Source organism: Callorhinchus milii, unplaced genomic scaffold (genome assembly GCF_018977255.1).
Source record: "Callorhinchus milii isolate IMCB2004 unplaced genomic scaffold, IMCB_Cmil_1.0 Scaffold20, whole genome shotgun sequence".
NCBI lineage: Eukaryota > Metazoa > Chordata > Chondrichthyes > Chimaeriformes > Callorhinchidae > Callorhinchus > Callorhinchus milii.
Genome location: NW_024704761.1, coordinates 12534888 through 12560561, shown reverse-complemented (window position 1 = coordinate 12560561; position 25674 = coordinate 12534888). Strand labels below are relative to the sequence as shown.

Below are 25674 nucleotides of genomic sequence, written 5' to 3'. Positions count from 1 at the left end.
AAAGTCGCCCAGGATGATGAGGCGATCGGAGCAGAGGCAAAGAGATGTGAGGAGTGTTGAAATGTCAGAGATGAAGGTGGGAGAGGTTTTAGGGGGCCGGTAGAGGAGGAGGATTTTAAGGGAGAGGAATGAGGGGTGGGAGAGGGTGAGGTGCTCAAAGGAGGGGAAAGAGCCAGTGGAGTAGGGGGATAGGGCAAGTGGTGTCCTTGAGATAAGGGCAACACCACCGCCACGGCGGTTGGGGCGGGGGATGTGGTGGGAGGTGTAGCCGGGTGGCGTGGCCTCCGTGAGGGGGAAGGTGTCGCCTGGGGTGAGCCAGGTTTCTGTTAAGGCCATGATATCAACGTTCTCATCAAGGATGAGATCGTTGATGACCAGGGCCTTGTTGCAGAGGGAGCGGACATTTTGCAGTCCGATGTGGAGGGAGCGGTTGACAGAAGGGTGTGTGGGAGGGGAGGGGGTCCAGGTTGTGAGGCAGGGGTGGGGGGAATGGGGATGAGGGAGGAGAGGTTGACTCCCCGTCAACTGTCAGTACTGAATATGCACTGTTTTTCTAAATCATTTTACCTTTGAAGATATTATAATATTTATTTTTTGAAAATGAAGTCACGAGTGGCAGCCAACAGCAGAGGGTGACAACTATCCAGTGAGTTTGACAATCTAAAAGTTTATAAAGTCTAAGCTTGGCATCACAAACACAAGCTCCTTTTTTCATTTCACGGTGATAGATGGTCTTTTTCCTTCTATATTTCAGGTAGTTCAGCAAATGGCATTGGTGGATCAGATAATAGTGAGTATAAGTTGTGCTTTCGTATTCTGAACAGGGAGAAATTATTTATAGGCTCAATTAATGATTTGCTTATTAATTTCTGAAAAATATTCAATTAAAACTTTTGATTTGAATATTTTAATATTATAGGGTTTATTAAGTATTTGTACTGTGGCTTTTTGGCCATGAGTCCTGGTGACCCAACCAAACCCAGTTTTGTCAAACAAAATATTTATGAAACCGAAGCTTGCCATCGCCAGGACATGAATGACCTAGATGATGCTATGAACAGTCAATCTGGTTCTGAGGTATTTTAATAAATAAAATTTCATTGAATGAATTATAAGAATAAGTCTTTCTGAATGAGTATTTTCTCTTTTGCCCTTTAGAAAACGACTCCTTCTGAATTGGACAAATATGTCAGATGGGAAGTTCTACATGAAACGCTGGTGGAGGCGCAATCTGTAAATTCAATAATGTTTCAAATTTTAATAATTATTTTCTGCAATTGATGCACGTTTTTGTAAGAACTAACTCTCCATTTACACCTGTTAACAGGATGCTCTTGCTTTACTGTCTGGTACCAGTGGAGGACAACCTTTACCTCAAAGTCTGCAAGAGCCGGCTTTCCCAGACCAATACCAAGATAGTGCCAATCTGGCTATCCCACCTCTAGGGGGCACAGGCCCTGCCCTGGGGAGCACAGTCTTCGCCCCCGGGGACACAAGCCCCACCACTGGGGGCACAAGCCCCACCACTGGGGGCACAGGCCTCACCCCTGAGGGCACAGGGTATGCCCTTGGGGTCGCAGGTCCACCTCCTGGCCAGGAGGCCTCACCTTCAGGCCACAAGATCTCATCACCCTTTGCTGAGTCCCCGTCTTCGCCTGAGCGATTGCCGTCCACATCTCCCTCAGAATCTATTCCTCAAGTATCTTCAGCATTGGAGAGTTCCTTACAAACCAGGGTTAGTGCTCCTGAAGTGACGAGTGCTTCTCCTGAAAACATTGCCAGTTTCAGTGAACGTGCAGCACAGCAGTTTCCAGAAGCAGTGACAGCTCTGCGACGAATTGGAATTACATCTGATGAGCATCAAATGCTGACACAGCGCGTTGCTGACATTGAGAAGAACTTGGGAAATGTAGGTGAGTTGTACAGTAAGCTTTAGGTCTACCAGCTCAACTTCACACCCATTGCCCTGAAAATAAGAGCCAGGAGAAGCCAGTTTTCCAAAGGTTCCATTCCTATTTTTAAAAATATTTTGCCGTGTGTCTGACATACAGAACCCCATCACCGTGATCAGCCGTGTGTCTGACATACAGAACCCCATCACCGTGATTAGCCGTGTGTCTGACATACAGAACCCCATCACCGTGATCAGCCGTGTGTCTGACATACAGAACCCCATCACCGTGATTAGCCGTGTGTCTGACATACAGAACCCCATCACCGTGATTAGCCGTGTGTCTGACATACAGAACCCCATCAACAACAACAACAACAAGATTCCATTTATAAAGCGCCTTTCACGTCAGGAGGACGTCCCAAGGCGCTGCACAGTTGGGTCATGACCCGAGCAGGGGGGAAATGGTCAGGGTGAGGGGGGGAAGGGAGGGAGCGAGGAGGGGGGAAATGGTCAGGGTGAGGGGAGGGAAGGGAGGGAGCGAGGAGGGGGAAGAGAGTCGAGAGGGGAGCTGAAGGCTCGGTCAAAGAGAAAGGTTTTGAGACCGGCCTTGAAGGAGGAAAGGGAGGAAGCAAGGCGAAGGCACTGGGGATGGAGTTCCAGAGCCTCGGGGCTGAGAGGCTGAAGGCCCGACCACCGATGGTAGGGCGGTTGGGGCGGGGGACGTGGAGCAGACCGGAGCCAGAGGAACGGAGGGTACGGACAGGTAGGTAGGGGGATAGTAGGTTGGAGAGGTAGGAGGGAGCAAGGCCGTGAATGGCCTTGTAGGTGAGGATGAGGATCTTGAAATCAATCCTCTGGGGGATGGGGAGCCAGTGGAGGTGAGCGAGGGTGGGAGTGATGTGGTCCCGAAGCCTGGTGCGGGACAGTACACGAGCTGCAGAGTTCTGAATGACACATCACCGTGATTAGCCGTGTGTCTGACATACAGAACCCCATCACCGTGATCAGCCGTGTGTCTGACATACAGAACCCCATCACCGTGATCAGCCGTGTGTCTGAAACCTATCACCGTGTTTAAGAGTTACCAAACCAGACTGAGAGTTCCACCTATGCATGCAACCTGAACATTTCCCTGTGTCCGTAATGTAGTGCACATTGTCTCTCTGCTTATCTAATCCCAGAGTATCAGGCAAACTTCTTGTATCCACACAAATTAACACCACCACGTGTGCCCGAGTAAAAGTGACATGGGTACAACCTACAGCAGCTATCCTGAACACACCCTATCCCTCTGCGCGTGTACATGAGAAATATAGCAGCTTTTAAAAGGCACCTCATCAGAATTCAGGAGTCCCTAATGTTGGGCAAGTCATTAGTCTAAACCATAAATTACAATCACAAAATCATCTTCTCAGTATTGTTCTGTTTTAATCTTCATTCATTGTTTTTGTGTCAAAATTATTTCTTTTTGATCTAAATCCCTCACATAACAACAACAACAAAATTACGCGGCTAATGGCAGATGTGATGAACCTAAAGGCAATGCTTAAGGAATATAGACAGCAGAAGGAGAGAGAACTGAAAGAGAAACATCAGAAATACAGGATAGAAATGGGGAAAAAACAAGGAAGAGCAAGAGATCAAAAAGGAGGACAAGAAAGAGAAAGTGAGAGGGCAGGAAGACGAGCGAGAGGAAAAGCAGGAGCACAAGAAGGAAGAGAGGGAGAAGAAAGTGAAGACGAAGATGAAGAAGGGGAAACAGACAGAATGAGGGTAAGCACAACAACAACTTGCATTTATATAGTGTCCCGGAGCCCTGGAGTAGAGAGGGTGCATGAGGCTGGTACCACTGTGGGGGAGCTTGGGTAACACAGAAAGTGAAGGAGGAAATATTTTCTGATGTTTAACAATTTTTAACAACCTTGTCAGTTTTCAGCCAGCGTTTTGTTTGAAAGGCAGTAATGCAAGAAGTTTGGGACGTTCAGTCCCTTTCACCACGCACAGGGTCACATTAAGAAAAACACCTCAGAATTCCCTGTCACTTTAATGTCCTTATTAAACTATTCAGCACAAATGAGATTCATTGCACAATTGCACGTCACTCCTGTTGGCCAGGTTACACTTGCTGTGTATGATGGCATTGCAGCCCCTTCCAACATGATGTTAGGTTCTCAACATTCAATGTAAAGAAAACTCTTTTATCCTCAGCTCACAAGTTAAAAAGCAAACAATCCAACCAAAAAAAATCTCTAGTCAGCCACTCTCTGCTTCCTGCCTGCTTTTCTACCTCCTGGTTCCCTTTCATTGGTCTTAGTTAATTGGTCCTTATTTTCTTAAAGGGAATCCAACACAGGTTTAAGTAGCTTCAGGGATTGGGTCAGCAGCGGATTGGACAGAGAGAGGAGGCCAGAGAGGTCGGGGGGTGCAGAGGAGTGTAGGGACTTGAATACAAGGTGAGGATCTTGAAGTCGATCCTCTCTGGGACAGGAGCCGGTGCAGTCTGGCCAGGACTGGGGGGATCGGGGAGCGGAGTTTCGTGTGGGTGAGAATGCGGGCAGCAAAGTTATGAATGATCCGGATGTTATGGATGGCAGTGGATGGGAGACCGGCGAGGAGGGAGTTAGAGAGCCGAGAGGGCTACCAAACAATGTCTCAGCAAAGATGGTACGAAAAGGCTGATCAGTGGACACTGCCCCTGCCACACTCATTGCCAGGGTTGTCCCCTCTATATTCCCTTCCTATCTCTCAGTAGTTTGTATCTGGTTTATATAAAGATAAAGAGAAAAAATGCAAATATTAAAAATGTTACTTGAATGTCACTCCTCTTCATCTTTCTGAGAAGCTCTGAGTAATCCATATGAACATTTTGCAATAGATTGTTTATGTCAATGACTGTTGTCCTCTGCATCTCTTTCTAGCCCTTATTTTCTATTGTGTTTCTGTTTGAACACCTTCCCAAATGTATGACTAATAAGTTCTGCTGGCACATGCAAAGTGGGATGTTTCCATCGTTTCCACATTCGCCGGGTTAGAGGCAAAGTCAGAGTAACAGGACACGTGAAGGTAGCTTAGAAACTTTACGTTCACTCTATTCCTGCTGCAAGGGAAAATCTGCAGGGTTGACTGTTCCAGGCAAGATCCTTCTTTTATTTCCACTGTACTATCCTGAGTGACCAGTTTCAAAGATAAGTAATGAAATTTTCTTATACACTGTCAAAAACGCTCAATGAAAAGTGCCAACTGCCTGTGTAACTATTAAACTGTTTGTAAACAAAAATTCCTTCCCTAGTGATACACGTATGTTCCTAGGGCAATGTCATCACTGGTGAACACAACCCAGCAATAGGCTGCTCTACTTAGTACCAGCATGATGTATGTCCTGTCTCAAGTCACACCAACCTCTCACTCCCCCATTCCCTCACGCAAACCATCACACTCCTCCAACCTCACCCTCACCAACCCCGTTTGACCTTAAAGAAGCCATCCAAAAACATAGTGTCAGTGATTCTGAAGCCAAGGCCGGTTCTCTCCCAGGTCTGGTCCCAGCTCCCATTTTTCTGAAATGGAAGAGTGTTTGCTTGTAGAAGGTTGCAGAGGGTAAACACTGGGCTAGCACCCCTTTCCCACCAATCCTCTTCACCTTTAGCTGCAGAGGGTTGGTGGGAGTGGGGTGCTAGCCCAGTGTGTATCATTAACCCTGGGTAAAGGCTGAATCATGCCAAAGCCAAGATCTGAGCCTCAGTGTCAGCCCGAGACCAGCAGGACCATAAGGTCCTCAGTGAGATGATCGTACACAGTGGCTGAGGATATGCTGACCTTGTCCTTGTCTGTAGGATGACATCCTGGATGGAAAGTCTACTGATGATGTGAAGACACAGATAGCACACCTCAGGTAAGAGCAGGACCTAAAACTCCACTTGCTACTTAGAGCCTTGGAATTCACCCATAAATCACACAGTCACTTCACTTTACAGTATATTCTGTGAAGCACTTTGAGATGTCTCAACGGCGTGATTAGACCCTATATCAAATGTAAGGATTATTATTTAGTATCATTACCTTCTCCTGTGCTGTAGTTCTATGGTTCTGAAGCAGTGACTCAGTTGTAAGATACTCACCAGCCCCAGTCACCCACTGGGCACTCTTTTGTTTGAATGCCATTTACACCTTATCTACCAAATGCGGCTTCACCCATGATCTCCCCAAGGTTGTGACTTGGACAATGAACGGGTCTAGCCCCATTGTGTAACTGTCTCTGAAGACAAAGGAATCCCCCTGCCCATTCCCCCAATTGGGGATACCTCAGTCTTTCCACCTCAATGGAGGTGCAGCGGCTTCCTCCCGGGGGTTGGGTTGTGTTCTGTCCCATGTGAGTTGGGGTGTAATCGGGGAACCCTCGTCAGGTAGTATAAGAGCATCCCCAAACTGTAAATGTGTGCGTGTGGTGTACATGGGACCAGCCGTGGCCAGCAAGAGCTCACTAACTGTATACGTGAGGCCCGCGCACAGGTGTGTTCACACTGTCACTAAAGAGCGTGCTGTGAACGTGTGCACATTGCACAAGTTGTATATCTGCTGTGTCCCCATAAAGGGGGAAGCGCCAGAGGGGGCGGACAAGACCCTGTAACTGTGGCCTCTAAAGTTCAGCGGGGAGACTACCTACACCTCCCACCCCACAAGGGGCCGGGTCATGTACATATTGCAATGGGATATTGTTTGTTGTGATGTTTTCTGTCACAGGAATGTTTTGAAGCAAATGTAAATATCTACTTTATATATTTTCTTTTTAAAAAATGAAAAATTCTTTAAGATAAAAGGTGACAGAGATTCCTTTCCCTGATCAGGGTCACGGTTAAACATATCGCAGATGAATTAAATGGATTGAGGAAAATGCAGGAACAAGAGACGGCATCCGGGGCTGTCTTACAACAGCAGGTCTGTCACTGCCACAGCACAGCTCACAACACGAGCCCTACAGCCTCCACCATGTTATCAGAACCATAAACAAGGCCACAATCCCTGCACCACCTCTCCCAGCCCACTCCCTCCCAGCCCACTCCCTCCCAGCCCACACCCTCCCAGCCCACTCCCTCCCAGCCCACACCCTCCCAGCCCACACCCTCCCAGCCCACTCCCTCCCAGCCCACACCCTCCCAGCCCACTCCCTCCCAGCCCACTCCCTCCCAGCCCACACCCTCCCAGCCCACACCCTCCCAGCCCACTCCCTCCCAGCCCACTCCCTCACAGCCAACACCCTTATCCGTTACCAACATAGCGAGAAGCAGAGATTTGGGATGTTCCCCCTCCCCACTTTGTTGCCTTTCTGGTTTAACCATAACAACCAAAAATCACATTTACATCAGGAGGAAGTCCCAAGGCGCCAGATAGTCAGGGTTTGGGACGCAAGCTGGTGTTTGGGATCAGGGAGGGTGGAGGGCAGGGAGGGTGGGGCTAGGAAAGTGACCAAAGACACCGTCGAAGAGGAGAGCCATGAGATGAGCCTTGAAGGAGGCAAGGGAGGGGGCGAGGTGGAGGGACTGTGGAATGGAGTTTCAGAGAGTGTGGGCAGAGTGCTGAAGCCCCGACCGCACATGGTGGGACGGGCTGGGTGGGAGATGGAACAGGCCAGAGCCCACTGAGCGGTGGAAGTGACAGCCACCACGTGGTTATCAGAACCAAAAAGAATGAAATGATCCCCTGCAACACCTCCCACAGCCAGCACCCTCATCCAACAGAGTCTGGTCCAGGCAGCTACTGCCCCACACATTGGGCTGAGGTTTATCCCACTCGGCTGCCGAGCAGCTGGAGTGTATGACAGGAATATGTATATGTGGCATTATCTCTGCATGTCTGTGTCTGTGCAGCGCTGAAATCTAATTGGACATTGAATGCCATGGGACTACTTTCCTCAACAACTTGTGTGTGAATGTGATCAGTTGTCACAGGAACATCATTTCATTCAAGTGTTTCAGTGTTGTTAAAAGCTGTTATTCAGAAATTTCTTGGTCTCAACGAACCCATTCACTATTCTCTTGCCTCTATTTCATGTCTTCTCTTGTCCTCCTGCAGATGGACAAGCTGGGCCCTGTGCTGGAGAAGATCATGGGCTCATCATGTGCACTTCTGGGCATGAGCCTGGGCTTTGAAACTGATGGCACGTGTCCTGTCTGCAGTCTGGATGTCAGTAAAGATGCCAGTAACTTGTGTCAACGCTTCCAGGCACTGCAGGAGACAGTGAACTCAATAATGGACAATCAAGGAGATGGTGTACAGGTCCAATACTGATTGCTTTCAGGAGGGTGTATGTCAGACAATAGTGGTGGGGGGGGGGGGGGTGGCCCAGGAATTTCTGGAGATATTTTGCATGGATGGTAAAATGGGGAGAGAAATACATGGCTGAAAAAAGGGATTCAAGGATATTTTTTGAATTTACAGACTGGAGTGGATTGGTGAGATGTGTGCCCCAGGGTTGGGTATTGTTTTCTGTTTTTATTTATAATCTGGGTGTAGGAGCAAAGGGAATCATCCATATTTGCAGAGGAAGAATGCCGGAGGCATAATGACAGATTAGCGGAGTGGGGAAAATATAAATCAAAAAAATTGAAGTACGACCTTAGTGTGAAAATTCTCAATGGAGTGGAGGACGAGGGAACAAATATACAGATTGTTCAGAGTATAAAATGCAGAGAGAGAAAGGGGCAAATAGGATCATGAATTTTATACACAGTGATTAAGTTCCATAGGAAAAAAGTGTTGATGAATTTTTGTATTACATAATCTTTACACTATTAGGTTGAAATATTTTGTGTCATTTTGCATGCCATGTTATATAAAATATTGGGGAGGTGCAACATAGATTCATAAGGATGATACCAAAGGTAAGAGGAAATAACTATGAGGAGAAACTTGGAGCAGTGAAAGTTGAAGGATGATATGATACAGGAGGAATTGAGAGGATAAATGGTGACAAATTATTTTCGATGGTAACTTGTTGACGGACAAGAGGCCCATGAATTTAAGATTATTACTAGGAGCACGGGCGGAAGTTTGGGAGACGATTTTCAGAATGTGGAATTATTTTCTGGAGGTGGCTTTTAGAATTGTTTTCGTCAGCCAGCTGTCTGGTAGATGTATAAAAACAACAAAGTTACATGTGTAAAGCGGAGTTCACGTGGGGAGGACATCCCAATCAGTGCTTCTGACCTGAGTTGGCGGTCGGGATCATGAAAGGTGGAGGGCAGGGGAAGCAGGGTAACCAAAGGCACGGTCAAAGAGGAGGTTCTTGAGACGGGTCTTGAAGGAGGCAAGGGAAGGGGTGAGGCGGAGGGACTGCGGAATGGAATTCTAGAAGGTGGGAGCATAGTGGCTGAAGGCCCACACGCCAATGGTGGGGCGAGCGAGGTGGGGGACGTAAGTAGGCCGGAGTCTGCTGAGTGGAGGGAGCGAGCAGGATGGTAGAGGTTAGGAGGTGGTAGAGGTTGGGGGAAGCAAGGCCACAAAGGTCTTTGAAGGTGAGGACCAGAATCTTGAACTGTATCCTCTGTGTGATGGGAAGCCAGTGGAGTCGGGCGAGAATGGGGATGAAAGGGTCGCAGAGCCTGGTGTGGAAGAGGACACGAGTTGCAGAGTTCTGGATGATCTGGAGCCTATAGAGGGAGGAGTTGGGGAGGCCGACAAGCAGTGAGTTTGCTTAGTTGAGCCTGGATGTTATGAACATGTAAGAACATAAAAAATTCCGGACAAAAAAGACCAAGGTCAATAAGAGCATAAGAACATAAGAATTAGGAGCAGGAGTAGGCCATTCGGCCCTCGAGCTGCCCCGCCATTCAATAAGATCATGGCTGATCTTCTGACCTAACTCTAATTACCTTCCCTTATCCCCATATCCCCTAATCCCTCTATTTTTTAAAAATCTATCAGTCTCAGCCTTGAAGATGTTCAAGGACTGAGCATCTACAGCCTTCTGGGGGAGTGAATTCCATAAATTCACTACCCTCTGAGTGAAGAAATGTTTCCTCTACTCTGTTCTAAAAGGCTGACTCTTAATTTTAAGACTGTGACCCCCGGTTATAGGTTCTCCTACTGTCCCTCAGTGTCTACTTTATCAGCCCTTTAAGAATCTTATATGTTTCAATAAGATCTCCCCTAATTCTTCTGTACTCTAGAGAGTACAGCCCTAGTTTATTCAGCCTATCCTCATGGGTCAGTCCCCTCACCCCAGGATCTAACCCAGTGAATCTACGCTGCACCCCCTCGAGGGCAAGTATGTCCTTTTATAAATAAGGAGACCAGAACTGCACACAATACTCTCGGTGCGGTCTCACCAAGGCCCTATACAGTTGCAGCAAGACTTCCCTACTCTTGTACTCTAAACCTTTTGCAATGAACGCTAACGTGCCGTTCGCCTTCTTAGTTGCTGCTGCACCTGCAAACTAACTTTTTGAGACTGGTGTACAAGGAAACCCAAATCCCTCTGCACACTAACACTATCTAATCTCGCCCCTCAGAAAATAATCTGTTTTTCTATTTTGGCTACCTTGGTAAATAACTTCACACTTCCCCACATTAAATTCCATCTGCCACCTCCTCGCCCACTCCCCAAACCTATCTATATCCCGTTGCAATCTTTTTGCATCATCCTCAGAGCTTACTCTCCCACCGAGTTTAGTGTCATCCGTCAATTTAGATATGTTACATTCAATGTCCTCGTCGAGATCATTGATGTAAATTGTAAATAGCTGAGGCCCAGCACTGATCCTTGTGGCACTCTACTAGTCACATCCTGCCAATTCGAGAATGACCCGTTTATCCCTACTCTCTGTTTTCTACCCGTTAGCCACTCTTCAATCAGTGCTAATATGCTCCCATTTATCCCGTGGGCCTTAATAATAATAATAATCCTTGCATTTGATATAGCGCTTTTCACGTCGGGAGGACGTCCCAAAGCGCTTCACAGAATATACTGTAAAGTGAATTGACTGTATATTTGTGGGCGAACGCGGCAGCCAATTGCGCACAGCAATGTCCCACAAACAGTCGTGGATTGAAAATGACCAATTTATTATTGTTTTTTGTTTTGGAGGATTACTATTAGGGCTCTGTGTGGAGTAAGGAAACTTGCCCAAGGTTTCGCCCTCTGCCTGGAATTGAACTCAGGTCTCTCACTTGCAATGTGAGTGCTCTAACCACTGAGCTACAGGATTCCATAACCTTGTGTAATAGCCTTTTGTGTGGCACTTTGTCAAATGCCTTTTTAAAATCTAAATATACTACATCTACTGGTTCCCCCCTATCTAACCTGCAGATACATCTTCAAAACACTCTAAAAGATTAGTGAAGCATGACTTCCCTTTTGTAAAGCCATGTTGACTCTGCATAATCTTGTTATGGTCTTCCAGGAATCCCACAACGACATCTTTAATTAAGGAATTAAGAATTTTCCCTCCCACTGAAGTCAGACTAACTGGTCTATAGTTCCCCATCTTTTCTCTCCCACTCTTCTTAAATAGTGGTGTTACGTTTGCAATCTTCCAATCAATGGGAACCGTTCCAGAACCCAGAGAATTTTGGAAGATCAAAGACAAGCCGTCCACTGTCTCAGTAACTACCTCTTTTAAAATCCTGGGATGTAGGCCATCAGGTCCAGGGGATTTATCAGTTTTAAGACCTGACAATTTACCTAAAAACATTTCTTTACTAATATTAATTTCCCCAAGTTGCTCGCTAACATTGTCTTCTTGATTCCCCTCTATTCTTGGTAGGTTTTCAGTATCTTCTAAGGTGAAGACAGTAGCAAAGTACTTGTTTAATGACTCTGCCGTGTCTTTGTCCCCAACTATAATTCCCCCCGTCTCTGCCTGTAGCAGACCCACATTTACCTTTGACAGCCTCTTCCTCTTTATATATTTGTAAAAACTCTTACAGTCTGTCTTTATGTTCTTCGCTAGTTTGCCCTCATATTCCATTTTCTCCCTCTTAATCACTTTTTTGGTTCTCCTTGTTGATCCCTAAAGTTCTCCCAATCCTCGGGTTTACTATCATCTTAGCTGTTTTGTAGGCTTCTTCCTTTAACTTTATACTGTCCCTAACTGCTCCAGTGAGCCACAGTTGGGCCACCTTTCCGGTGGCATTCTTATTCCTCAAAAGAATATGTGCTCGCTGGGAATTTTGCAGTATCTCCTTAAACGTCTGCCATTGCTGGTCTACTGTCAAATCCTTAAGTCTAATTTCCCGTTTTATTTTAGCTAAATCCTCTCTCATACCAGCAAAGTTGGCTCTACTTAAGTTGGCTCATCTAGTTCGCCTTCCACCTTCCTGGCAGTCACAGGCACATATGTCCAAACTCCCTCTGTCTATATAGAATCATAGAATTGTACAGCACAAAAAGAGGCCGTTCGGCCCATCAAGTCTGTGCAGCTCTTTGAAAAGAGCAATGTAATGTCAATCCCACCCCCCGGCCCTTTCCCCATAACCTGCAAACCTGTCCTCCTCAAATACCCGTCCACCGCTTTTTTAAAAGTTATCAAATCGGCCTCGACCGCCCTCTCAGGCAATGTTCCAGATTCAAACAACTCGCTGCGTGAAAACATTTCTTCTCACCTCTCCCCTCGGCTTCTTTTAGAGACTATTTTGAATCTGTGACCTCGAGTCCCCGACACACCCACCAGTGGGAACAGTTTTTCCCTTTCTAACCTATCATGATTTTGAAGACCTCTATTAGGTCCTCATAACCTTCTCTGCTCCAATGAGAATAATCCTAACCTCTCTACCCTTTCCTCATCATCACGGTCCCTCATTCCTGGTCCCATCCTCATAAATCTCCTCTGCGCCCTTTCCAATGCCTTAACATCCTTCCTGTAGTGCGATGCCCAGAACTGGGCGCAGTATTCTAACTGAGGCCTAACCAGTGTTTTATATGGGTTAATCATCACCTCCTGACTCTTGTACTCTATGACAACACTAAGTTAGGGAGGGGGCAAACGGTGAGAAGGACAGGAGCCGACTGCAGGAAGACATAGACAGATGGTAAAATGGCCGACACATGGCAGATGAGTTTCAATGTGGAGAAATGCGAGGTAATGCATTTTGGTAGAAAGAATGAGGGGAGACAATATAGGCGGTAATACAATCTTAAGGGGGGTAAAAGAACAGAGAGACCTGGGGGTGCAGGTAAATAAATCCTCGAAGGTGACAGGACAGGTAGATAAAGCTGTAAAAAGGGCAAATGGGATTCTAGGATTTATAAATAGGGACATAGAGTACAAGAATCAGCAGGTGATGATTAACCCATATAAACACTGGTTAGGCCTCAGTTGCAATACTGCGGCACCGCACTATAGGAAGGATGTTAAGGCATTGGAAAGGGCCAGAGGAGATTTATAAGGATGGGACCAGGAATGAGGGACCGTGATGATGAGGAAAGGGTAGAGAGGTTAGGATTATTCTCATTGGAGCAGAGAAGGTTACGAGGACCTAATAGAGGTCTTCAAAATCATGAGGGGATTTGATGGGATAGAAAGGGAAAAACTGTTCCCACAGGTGGGTGTCGGTGACTCGAGGTCACAGATTCAAAATAGTCTCTAAGAAAAGCCGAGGGGAGGGGAGAAGAAATGTTTTCACGCAGCGAGTTGTTCGAATCTGGAAAGCATTGCCAGAAAGGGCGGTCGAGGCCGATTCGATAACAACTTTTAAAAATGTGGTGGACGGGTATTTGAGGAGGACGGGTTTGCAGGTTATGGGGAAAGGGCCGGGGAGTGGGATCGTCCGCAAGTTTGTGTCGTCCGCAAACTTGGAAATGGTACTTGCTATACCCAAGTCCAGATCATTTATGTATATTAAAAAGAGCAGTGGTCCTAATACCGATCCCTGGGGGACACCATTGTACCTCCAGTCAGAAAAGCAGCCGTTCACCACAACTCTCTGCTTTCTGTATCCCATGATGTTATTTCCTATTTCTAATCTCTGTTTGAAAGAATCAACATTTCCTGCTTCAACCGTCTCCCTCGGGAGCCACAGGTTCACTATTCACTCCTTGAAATAGTGTTTGCGAAAATTTGTTCGGAATTTACCCCCTTCAATTGCAGGCCATAGCCTCTGGTTTTTACTATTCAGGACAAGTTGAAACAGGCTGTCATGATATTGTTTGGTCCCTTTAGAATCTTAAAGACAGCAATCATGTCGCCTCTCAATCTTCTCTTTTTCAGCGTGAACATGCCAAATTTGCTCCTCATAGTCCAGTCCCTCCATTCCCTCAATTATTTTAGTTGCCCTCCTCTATCTTCTCAATTTCTCCAATATCCTTTTTGTACTGCGGCGACCAGAACTGTGCACAATCTCTAAGTAGTAGATTTATACATGATTTATGCAATGATATAATGATTTATACAGTGGCAGGATTACCCCACTATTTTGGCTGAGCTTCAGTTTATTGTTAATCAGGACCCCTAGGTCCTTTTCATTTTCCATTTGCATTATTTTCCTTCCGTTCAAATAATAGTCCCTTCCAGGATTTTTTGTCCCAAGTGAAGTTCTTTACATTTCTCCATATTGAACTTCATCTGCCACCGATCTGCCCAATTCCCAAGAATGCTCAAATCCTCCTGTAACCTATCTTGTTCAGCTTCACAATCTACCACCTTCATTAGCAGGGTGTCATCTAGAAACTTAGCCACTGTACTTGCGACTCCTAGTTCCAGATCATTTATAAAAATATTGAACAAAAGAGGTCCGTAAATACATGTATGAGGGTGTCGGTGGCCTGCGGTGTGAGACAGTGGTGGAGCTGGGCAACGTTGTGGAGGTGGGGGAAGGCAGAGCGGATCATGGCACAGATGTGGGGTAGAGGGTTAAGCAAGACCCCAAGGGTCCGGACTGGCTTAGCAAGGGGGAGTGAGCCCCATGATGGTGATGCTGTCAGCGCCTGAGGTGAGGAGGCGCTGACGGGAGCCAATCAGGAGCCTCGGTCTTGAAGAACGTTCGCTCTCATCCAGGGCTTGTTGTCTGACGGACATTCTGTCAGGACCACAGTGGGTCCTGGAGTCAAGGGTGGAGGCAGAGAAAGTTGGGTGTCATCTGCATACATGTGGAAACTGACCCTGTGGATGATGTCACCAGGATGTCACCCAGACGAAATAGACAGCTATGAGTTCCAAGGAGAGACTGTGGAAATTTTGGAACAGAGTTGATGGACATTTAAAGAGAAATTAAATAACCATATGCAGAGGAAAGAGTATTGGGAAAGTGTGATTTAGGGGCGATGGAAGAGCGAATTGGATCTGGTAGGGGAGATGGCTTCTTTGGACAGGCAAACATTGACATTGAAGCAATGGTTCTAATAGCTTCGCACTGAGTCACAGTGTTTATGGTTCTATGTGTAACCAATGGGGCGGGGGGTGTGAATTGTGACACTCTGGCAGTAAGACCGCTCTGGTCTGTTGCAGGACCTGGGACTGCGGAGTCGGGTTCAGAATTCTATTCTGGAGCTGTACGGAGAGTGTGAGAAGCTGAACCAGATGGCAGGACAACTGTTGGAGGATGACCAGCAGCAGCAGAAGAAAATTGAGGTGAGGAGAGAGGAATGAAAGTGTGTGCAAAAGGGAGGAAGGTAATCCGGGCGAAGCTGTGCTATTATATATAATATATATATATATACCCGGGCCCGGATACAGTGATGGCAACAGTTAGTGACTGAGTGCCATGGCTCGCTGCCCAGACACGGCTCAAAGTGGAGGTGGCAGAATGGAGTCCATGTGAAAACTGGTGACGACCTGGTAGATCTGATCCACATCTCCCAGACCTAAAGGGCCATTGATCCCGGAGTCCAGTTCCCACCACCTGCTGTCCCCACCCACCCACTCAAAAGGCCTCCATGGCCCCAGCCACCCCAGGGTAACATTACAGAGATTAACACCAACTACAACTTCCCAAAGCTGGCGGTTCTTCAGTTAGGATTTAACAACAACAACTTGCATTTGCAAGTCCCTCAAGCAGGGTATGACACAAAACTAGGAGGAAGTGTCAACACAGAGGACGACATAGATAGGTTAGGTGATTGGGCAGGTAGGTGGCAGATGAAGTATAATGTAGGGAAGTGCGAAGTCATCCACCTCGGGAGCACAAATGGTAGAGCGGGTTATTTTTTAGAAGGGGAGAGATTGGAATGTGTTGGTGTCCAGAGGGACTCGGGTGTCCTTGTACAACAATCACAGAAAGTTAGTCTGCAGGTGCAGCAGCAATTAGGAAGGCGAATGGTATGTTAGCGTTCATTATGAAAGGATTAGAGTATAAGAGTAGGGAAGTCTCGCTGCAACTGAATAGGGCCCTGTGAGACCACACCTGGAATACTGTGTGCAGTTTTGGTCTCCTTATTTAAGGAAGGATGTACTTGCCTTGGAGGGGGTGCAGCGTAGATTTACTGAGTTAGTACCAGGGATGGAGGGGATGAGTTACGAGGATAGGCTGACCAATTTGGGCCTATATTCTCTAGAATATAGAAGAATTAGAGGGGATCTTATAGAAACCTATAAGATCATCAAAGGGCATGATAGAGTAGATAGTGGGAGATTGTTTCCCCGGTTGGAGAAACTAAAACCAGGGGTCACAACCTTAAAATCAGAGGCAGCCCTTTCGCACTGAGTTGAGGAAGAACTTCTTCACTCAAAGGGCAGTGAATGTATGGAACTCACTACCCCAAAGGGCTGTTGATGCTCAGTCCTTGAACATATTCAAGACAGAGACAGATAGATTTCTTATTGCAAAAGGGATTAAGGGATATGGGGATAAGGCAGGGTCAGGTTATGAGCCGGAGTTAGATTAGAAGATCAGCCATGATTGAATGGCGGGGCAGGCTCGAAGGGCCTACTCCTGCTCCTACATGTTATGTTATGTTATGGGCAGGTAGGTGGCAGTAGTGTCCCAGAGCACCTGACGACGACAACAACAACAACACGATTCCATTTATAGAGCGCCTTTCACATCGGGAGGACATCCCAAGGCGCTGGACAGTTGAGTCAGGACCCGAGCAGGGGGGAAATGGTCAGGGTGAGGGGAGGGAAGGGAGGGAGCGAGGAGGGGGGAAATGGTCAGGGTGAGGGGAGGGAAGGGAAGGAGCGAGGAAGGGGTAGAGAGTCGAGAGGGGAGCTGAAGGCTGAAGGTCAAAGAGAAAGGTCTTGAGACCGGCCTTGAAGGAGGAAAGGGAGGAAGCGGCGAAGGCACTGGGGGATAGAGTTCCAGAGCCTCAGGGCTGAGAGGCTGAAGGCCCGGCCACCGATGGTAGGGCGGTTGGGGCGGGGGATGTGGAGCAGACCGGAGCCAGAGGAACGGAGGGTACGGGCAGGTAGGTAGGGGGATAGTAGGTCGGAGAGGTAGGAGGGAGCGAGGCCATGAATGGCCTTGTAGGTGAGGATGAGGATCTTGAAATCGATCCTCTGGGGGATGGGGAGCCAGTGGAGGCGAGGGAGGGTGAGGGTGGGAGTGAGGGTGGGAGTGATGTGGGCGCGGTGTCTGGTGCGGGACAGTACACGAGCTGCAGAGTTCTGAATGACCTGCAGTGTGGAGGGAGGGCCGGGAAGGCCGGCGAGGAGAGAGTTCCCATAGTCCAGCCTTGAGGTGATAAAGGTGTGGACCAGAGTTTCAGCCGCGTGAGGGGTGAGGTAGTGCCGTAGTCTGGCGATGTTCCAGAGGTGATGGAAGGCGGTGCCAGTTGTGGCGCAGATTCATATCTGCCTGGAGAATATCTGGAGAAAGGACAGCTCAGGGTCGAACAGAACCCCGAGGTTCCTGATGGCTTTGAGAGGTGGAGAGTGCGGCCTTGGATGCTGATGGTGTCAGCGCCTGAGGTGCGGAGGCGCTGACGTGAGCCAATCAGGAGGGCCTCAGTTTTGCGCACGTTGAGCTGAAGAAAGTTGTCTCTCGTCCAGGACTCGATGTCGGACAGACAGCTGTCAGGACATCGGGGGTCGTGGAGTTGAGGGTAGAGGAGGAAAGGTAGAGTTGGGTGTCATCCGCATACATGTGGAAGTTAACCCCATGTCTGCGGATGATGTCACCATAGGGGGAGCATATAGAGGGTGAAGAGGAGGGGACCGAGGACAGAGCCTTGAGGGACACCGCACGAGACAGTGCGGGGGGTGGAGGAGAAGCCGTTTGTGGAAACAAAATGAAGACGGTCGGAGAGGTACGACCTAAACCACTCAAGGACAGGGCCTTGAAGGTTGAGGTGGGAGGACAAGCGGTGGAGGAGGATAGTGTGGTCGACGCTGTCGAATGCTGCGGATAGGACGAGGAGGCAGAGGGAGCCCTGGTCACAGATGGTCAGGATGTCATTGGTGACCTTGACCAGGGCAGTTTCTGTGCTATGGGCAGCACGGAAACCCGACTGAAGGGGTTCGAATAGTGAATGGGTGGAGAGGAAAGAGCGCAGCTGGGAGGCGACAACTCGTTCCAGGACCTTGGACAGGAAGGGGAGGTTGGAGATGGGCCGGTAGCTTGATAGCGGCGACGCATCAAGGGAGGGTTTTTTTCAAAGTGGGAGTGATAATGGCAGTTTTTAGGGGAATGGGAACAGAGCCACAGGAGAGGGACAGGTTGATGATGTCTGTGATATGTGGGGCAAGGAGGTGGAGCTGAGAGATAAGGAGTGGAGTGGGGATGGGGTCAAGGGAGCAGGTGGTGGTTTTCAGGGATAGGATGAGTTTGGTGACAGAGGGTGGGGAAACGGGTACGAAGGTGTGTAGGGGAGGATGGGTAGGAGTCGGAGTGTGGGAGGGAAGGGGTGGGTGGTGGGTGGAAGTTGGAGGGGTAGTGACCGCGGAGCGGATTCCCTTGATTTTGGATTGAAGGAAATCCAGCATCTCCTCACAGTGAAGGTTGGAGGAGATGACCTGCGCGGGGTGGCGGGGGGGACAGAGGAGTCTGGATGTGGTAGAAAACAGTAGCCTGGGGTTGTTCTTCGCCTCCAGGATTATCCTGGAGTAGAAGGACGACTTGGCCGAGGCTAGGAGCGGTAGTGGCGGAGCATGACTCCAAGCCGGAGGGGAGATGACTGTAGGCACAGATCGAATAGGAAGGTTTTCAGGTGGGATCTGAAGATTGGGAAGTAAGGAGCAAGGCGGAGGGATAGATAGAGGAAGAGAGAGTGACAGAGATTTTAATTAAAAGGCAGGAAATAATGGCCAGTGGCTGTTTGTGGGAAATGGAGCAAAGTTGGGTTGACGTAGGAAATTCTGGTTAGTGAGTTAGTGAGAACTCTTCTACTCCCAGGGTTATAATCTCCATCTCGTTACAGCTAAACCCTCTCAGTCCATCCTTCACCACAACAGATGACTTCCCGGCAGGGCGAAACCTTGGGCAAGTTTCCTTACTCCGCACAGAGCCTAATAATAATCCCTCCGAAACCAAAAACAATAATAAATTGGTCATTTTCAACCTACGATTGTTTGTGGGACATTGCTGTGCGCAATTGGCCGCCGCGTTCGCCCACAAATATACAGTCAATTCACTTTACAGTGTGTTCTGTGAAGCGCTTTGGGATGTCCTCCCGATGTGAAAAGCGCTATATCAAATGCAAGGATTATTATTATTATTGTTGTGGAGAATCACAGAAGCAAAGTCTTTGCTGTAACAAATGATGTGTTTTACATAAGCTTTAATGGCAGCAGCTGCAGCGGCACACAACTGAGCTTCAACTACAGTCCATCCCTGTCATATCCTGTCTGATCCCAGTTACGTTTCAACCTCAACAACAGTGTCCTCGTGGCCAGTTGCCCAGTAGCAGTGTGCTCCCGGTGCCAGCAAGTGTGTGCCCAGTGTCTGCGCAGTGCCAGCCAGTGAGATGCTGCGAGGGTGAGAGTGAGCCAGGGGCTGGGGTGGGGACCTGTTTCTCACACCTGTTTCTGATGTTATAGCATTTGTTCGAGACAGTGGGCCGCCTGGAGGAGAGGAAAGTGGATAGAGATGAAGGGGTGAGATTCCATTTTAGCCCCACCTCCAGAGAAGATTGGGAATATATCTGCGTGTGTGTACATGTGTGTGTGTGTATGTGTGTGTTTGCATGTGTGAATATGTATGTTTGTGTGTACATTGTATGTGTGTGTACATGTGTGTGTGTACGTGTGTGTTTGCGTATACATTATGTGTGTGTGTGTGTACACGTGTGTGGAGATGTGCCGAAGAATGTCAGTGTGAATGAGGGAATGATTGTGGGAAGGAGTGGATGTTTGTGTGGGGGGGGGCCTTGGAGGAGGAGGGACTGCGGTGGAGGAGCTGTGGGGGGGGTCTGTGGGAGGGGCAGCCGTGACTGTCTCTCTTGCCTCTAAGAGCACCGAGACCCGTGTGAGCCGGGCACAGTTTGATGCAGTGACAGATCAGATGAACAGGATGATCCAGGGACTGCTGCACAAGATCTGCTCCCAGGAGAAGGACTGGGGAAAGATTCTAGAAAAACTCTCCTCCGAGATGGAGCGCAAGGTCAGGCCGCTATTGTGCTTCACTGCGCAGCTATTGCGCTGTTGCTGCGCAGCTGCCTGGCTCATTGCATCATATTTGTGGCCACAGCTGGACCGCATTGAGCTGGATCCCCTGAAGAAACAACTGGAAAACCGCTGGAAATCCATCCACCGACAACTACAGCGGCGCGGAACGGACAGCGAGGCCGCCGCAGGCCTCAAGAGGTAAGTTATTGGCCAATGTTCAGCTCGTGCCAGCGGCACATGGCAACAACTGGTCACCGTCTTGTGTTGTTTCCTCTCCCACAGGCAGCTCATCAACCACTTCCACTGTTTGTCCTGTGACCGTCCGCTCGATCTAAAGTCTCAATGTGCCACGTAAGTAATAATAGTAATAATAATAATCCTTGCATTTGATACAAAGCCTTATCACATCTTCAAGACATCTCAAAGCGCTTTACGGGATATACTGTAAAGTGTAGTGACTGTATTTTGGTCGGCGAAACGCGGCAGTCAATTGCGCACAGCAGCGTCCTGCAGTCATGGATTGAAGTGATCAATTTATTTATTATTAGTTTTGGACGGATTATTACCCCAGAAAAGCGATCCAGCAATGGATTAACAACCAGGTTCCTATTTACTGCTGGGTAAACAGGCGTGGAAGTGTAGTAAGGAAACTTGCCGACAGTGCGGCCCGGCTGGCAATCAAACCCAGGTCCTCCTGCTTACAAGTGCTCTAACTACTGAGCTACAGACCTCCACCAGTCACTAAGTAACACACTTGGTTATGCACTAATCATTGGGAGATTCTGACTACAGAGTGAGTGACACTTCTGGCAGTGCTGCTATATGTCTGATGGTGTTGCAGTTGGATGCACAGCTCTGGGGGGGGGGGCATGTATATAAATGTTATTGATTTGGTTTCCTCAGGAGCCCCACCTCAATGCCAATCCCTGTGACCCCAGGGCAGTGTTACCGCTCACAGAGGCTGAGCGGCCCGTTTGAGATGCAATACGGCAGACACCGGCAACGCAGGTCAGTGCCCACATCATTACCTTCCCCGGTGGGACTCAGACCACAATCACCTCCCAAGCTGCCTCTGCACAGCCTTTGCCATGCCACTGCCCCCCAGCCTGAGCCTCTGCCCCCCAGCCTGAGCCTCTGCCCCCCCCCCAGCCGGAGCCTCTGCCCCCCAGCCTGAGCCTCTGCCCCCCCAGCCTGAGCCATTCACCAGCTTGGGACAAACCTGGTTCATGTTTAGTTTGCCTCAAGGTCAGAAATCACTGGTCTCCTCCAGGTGGTGACATGGATCCAGAACCAGTTGCTGTGTTTTGTGACCAAGTTACATTGCCTTCAACACAGGTCACCGAGGACAGTTGCAGCCTTAACCACTGGCTCCAGAGTGCAACCGTCTTTCCCCACAGGCAGTGGACACTCAGTTCCTCTTTATTCTTGTCACATATCTGGTTAGGCCACCCCTGTTTGTGTGAATAGTGTAAGTGTGACTGCGTTGTTGCAGCTGCATGGCTGGTTGCTCTGGTCCATGTGACAGTGAGTTGGTGTGGGTCAGTATTTGCTCAGTGAGATCAGAAACACAAATGTGGAACCTGAACATTTGACCCGAAACAGAATTATTTGTGTGTTGAGTCAGGTGTCTGACAATTGTGAAAACCCATGACCGTGCTTTTGAGTATCCAAACCAGACTGACAATTCCACATATATATGTCGCCTACAAATATAAATTAACCTGTGTCTGGAATGGAATGCGCATTCTCTCCCCGAAGGGACTCCTCCTGCTTACTTATTTAGATGCAGGTTGGCAAGAGCCAAGGCTTGGGGACCCCAGAGTGTGTGTTAGGGTAACTGCTAAAGTTTAACCTGTTAAAAACACATGATTTGCCATTGAGAGCATTGACAGCTTGGCTCAGCTCCATATCAGAGCTTTGGCTGCCAGGGTTAACATCAGCGAGGGTGAAGAATCCCTGCCCCAAGTCTGTCCGACCCATGTCCTGTCGATGAGCCAGTTCCCTCGAGGCACTTACAGAGGATAAACAGATCTTGGAATCTGAGGATATTAAGTGGTATAGAGAAAATAATAGTCTGCATTAGTGGTGAGAAATAAAAGCTGCCACGACTCAATAATCTGGCAGAGCAAATTCCAGGGACTTCATCGTTTAGCATATATTTAATGCAATGTTTTCATGTTAGCAATTGGACAGGAGACATCCAGATACGAACAGATCAACAATCAATAATGGATCGAAATATCGGCTGCATGCAGCGCCTTCACGCCAATCTGTGCAGGCAGATAGAGAGGGTGCAGAGTCACTTTAAGGGCTCGGTGAAGGCAGTCAGTCCATTTATAAGACCGTTATTGCATTTAGGCTGTCCATTAAATGCCGCTCCACCTCGCAAAATGTATGAGAGCATCATCAAATCGTGAGTATTAGGAGAAAGGCAGAAACACAGTCCAACATGGATTAGCAGCGAGAACGCGGCTACACAGGGAGAGCAATAACAGATGAGGAGAAAAGGAATAGATGGTTCAACGTATTCAGGATAGACTGTAACTGACAGTGATCTGTCTGAAACTAACCGGGAACAGCGATAATCAATTTAGTGACAGCAAACTAAACATAATAAATGCTGGTGATCAGGGGATCGGCAGGGAAACCGTCACCACAATAAGCTTTCAAGACTCGAGGGAGAAAATATGAGTGTCAGAAACTGGCTTTCAGGGCAATGAGGATGGGGGGGTTACCTGAGAGGGGGTATTGTTAGTTAGCAAATTGTCAGCTCCCCCCTCCCTTCCACTCAGGCGAGTTACTCTCTCTCTCTCTCTCTCACACCCCCTGGCAGCGAGCGCATTGCTGATCTGATGGAGAATTTCCCCCCCTCGGCGCGAAGCTGTGGGGGGAGCCACACCCTGACCTATGCCCATGGGCGGCGCTGCACACGCCAACACCAGCACCAGCTCAGCAACTCGCAGGAGGAGGAGGTCAGCACGGGGGGGCTGTGTAGGCGATGGGGGGAGGGGGGAGGTTACTGCTGTTCCCCATGGGCTGTTACAGAGAGCCCCTCACTTCCCCCAAAGCAGTGTGTGTGGGGGATGCGAGGGGCAGCGGGGGGGGGGGGGGGGGGGGGCTGTGTGGGTGGGAGGGGCTGTGTGTGGGGGGCAGGAAGGGGCAATGGGAGAGCTGTTTGTATGTGGGGGGGGGGGGTGGAAGAGCTGTGTGTATGTGTGGGGGGGGGTGGGAGGGCAGTAGGGTGGTGGGGGATGCTGTGTAGGTGAATGTGGCAATGGTGGGGTCCACGCCCCCTCCCTTAGAGATCTGATCTCCCTCAGCCCTGTGTTTGGCAGCGTGGAGATGAGGGAAGGGGTTTGACATGAACCACCCCACCCCGGGCTGTTACAAGGAGCCCCCCCCATCTCCCCCATAGCAGTTGACAGGAACCCACTGCTCTCTCTCTCCACAGTGTGATGACACCGGCAGTGAGGCATCTGGACCGCGAAATCGTCAGAACTGCAAACTGCCCTCCATCGCGGGGAAGGACGGTGAGTACCGTGATGTGGAGGGGGGGATGATATAGGTGGGGAGGCAATGGAGGGGGTGGGTGCTGGGGGGGAAGGGCGATGGAAGGGGAGAGTGCTGGGGCAGGGGCGATGGAGGCGGAGGGGGCTGGGGGGAGGGGTGATGGAGGTGCTGGGGGGAGGGGTTATGGAGGGGGAAGGGCTGGGGGTGAGGGCGATGGAGGGGAAGGGGCAGGGGGTGAGGGCACTGTGGGGGAAGGGGCAGGGGGTGAGGGCACTGTGGGGTAGGGCGATGGAGGGGAAGTGGGGAGGTCACTGCTGTTCAGTTAATTTGTTTCATATGTTCTCTAACTTTGCAGTGAACAAGGGGAGAGGGTATCGATCCCAGAAATACCCGGGTCCTCAGCCCCCGAGGAGCTCACAGAGTGGCCGTATCCCCACCATCCCACAACAAGGTAACCCCCTCACGCACACTCACCATCGCTGGGGCTAGACCCGACCCAGCCTGAGCCGCATTGTGCTCGGAGCGGGTGGGGCGCGGGCTGTGAAATTATTATAATAATCCTTGCATGTCATGTCTTTGAGCCGTCTCAATGTGCTTTCACAGTCAATTATAAAGTGAATTAATAATATATTTTTGTGGGTGAAACAACAGTGTTCCTCAGTCGTGGAACAGTCCAAACTATTTTTTTTGGACGGATTATTACCCTGGAAAGTGATCCGCCAATCGATTAACAACTGTGTTCCCACTGACTGCTGGTACCCAGAGGTGTGTGGAGGAAGGACACTTGCCCACGGTTTCTCCCTGAGCTGCTGGGAATCAAACCTGGGTCTCGCTTGCGAGGCGCGTGCGCTAACCACTCTGATCTCTTGTCTCCCTGCAGGAGTCGTGTCAAACGAGCAATGCAGTTCTTCACAGGAGCACTGTGTGGGGAGCCAGGCCCCCCCACTGCTGGCCTGTCCCCCCGACAACCCCCTCCCTGCAGGCACCGAGACCCTGGACATCCACATGGACATCGCTGCGCCTCCACCTGAAGAGCCCATTAAGACTTGAATCTTCCCAATTATTAATATAACTGGAATTGTCTTTAACGAGTCCATCCGTGTGGAAGTGCCTGTAGGTGGGGGGAGGGGTCAGCGGCCAACATAGATACACGTGTGAATGAGGGGGCAGCGGGGGGCAGCGGGGGGGCAGCAGCGGGGGGGGGGCAGCGGGGGGGGGGGGGGGGGCAGGGGGGCAGCAGCGTGGGGGGGCAGCGGGACCGGGGGGCAGCGGGGGGGGGGGGGGCCGGGGGTCCTCTGCACACAAATAAAGGATAACGTCACTGTCTCCACACTTACCTTCAGCTTATGTGACCACCCTCAGCCCCGCCTCCCGCCCACCCTCAGCCCCGCCTCCCGCCCACCCTCAGCCCCGCCTCCCGCCCACCCTCAGCCCCGCTCCCGCCCACCCTCAGCCCCGCCTCCCGCCCACCCTCAGCCCCGCCTCCCGCCCACCCTCAGCCCGCCTCCCGCCCACCCTCAGCGCCGCCTCCCGCCCACCCTCAGCCCCGCCTCCCGCCCACCCTCAGCCCCGCCTCCCGCCCACCCTCAGCCCCGCCTCCCGCCCACCCTCGGCCCCGCCTCCCGCCACCCTCGGCCCCGCCTCCCGCCACCCTCGGCCCCGCCTCCCGCCCACCCTCGGCCCGCCTCCCGCCACCCTCGCCCCGCCTCCCGCCCACCCTCGGCCCGCCTCCCGCCCACCCTCGGCCCCGCCTCCCGCCACCCTCCCCCGCCTCCCGCCCACCCGGCCCCGCCTCCCGCC

General features: G+C 49.8%; 1 protein-coding gene across 1 annotated transcript; it reads left to right on the top strand.

Moving 5' to 3' along the window:
• Positions 1-481: 481 nt before the first annotated feature.
• Positions 482-25036, top strand: LOC103191579 (glutamine-rich protein 2). Its single transcript, XM_042342577.1, has 17 exons — positions 482-790; positions 1159-1233; positions 1328-1913; positions 3417-3667; positions 5728-5786; positions 6739-6829; positions 7964-8167; positions 15334-15456; positions 19798-19854; positions 20210-20359; positions 20447-20562; positions 20647-20715; positions 21268-21372; positions 23198-23336; positions 23816-23894; positions 24230-24325; positions 24755-25036. Exons 1-17 carry the CDS (start codon positions 767-769, stop codon positions 24922-24924), a joined length of 2394 nt encoding a protein of 797 aa, XP_042198511.1. The 5' UTR covers positions 482-766; the 3' UTR covers positions 24925-25036.
• Positions 25037-25674: the final 638 nt, after the last annotated feature.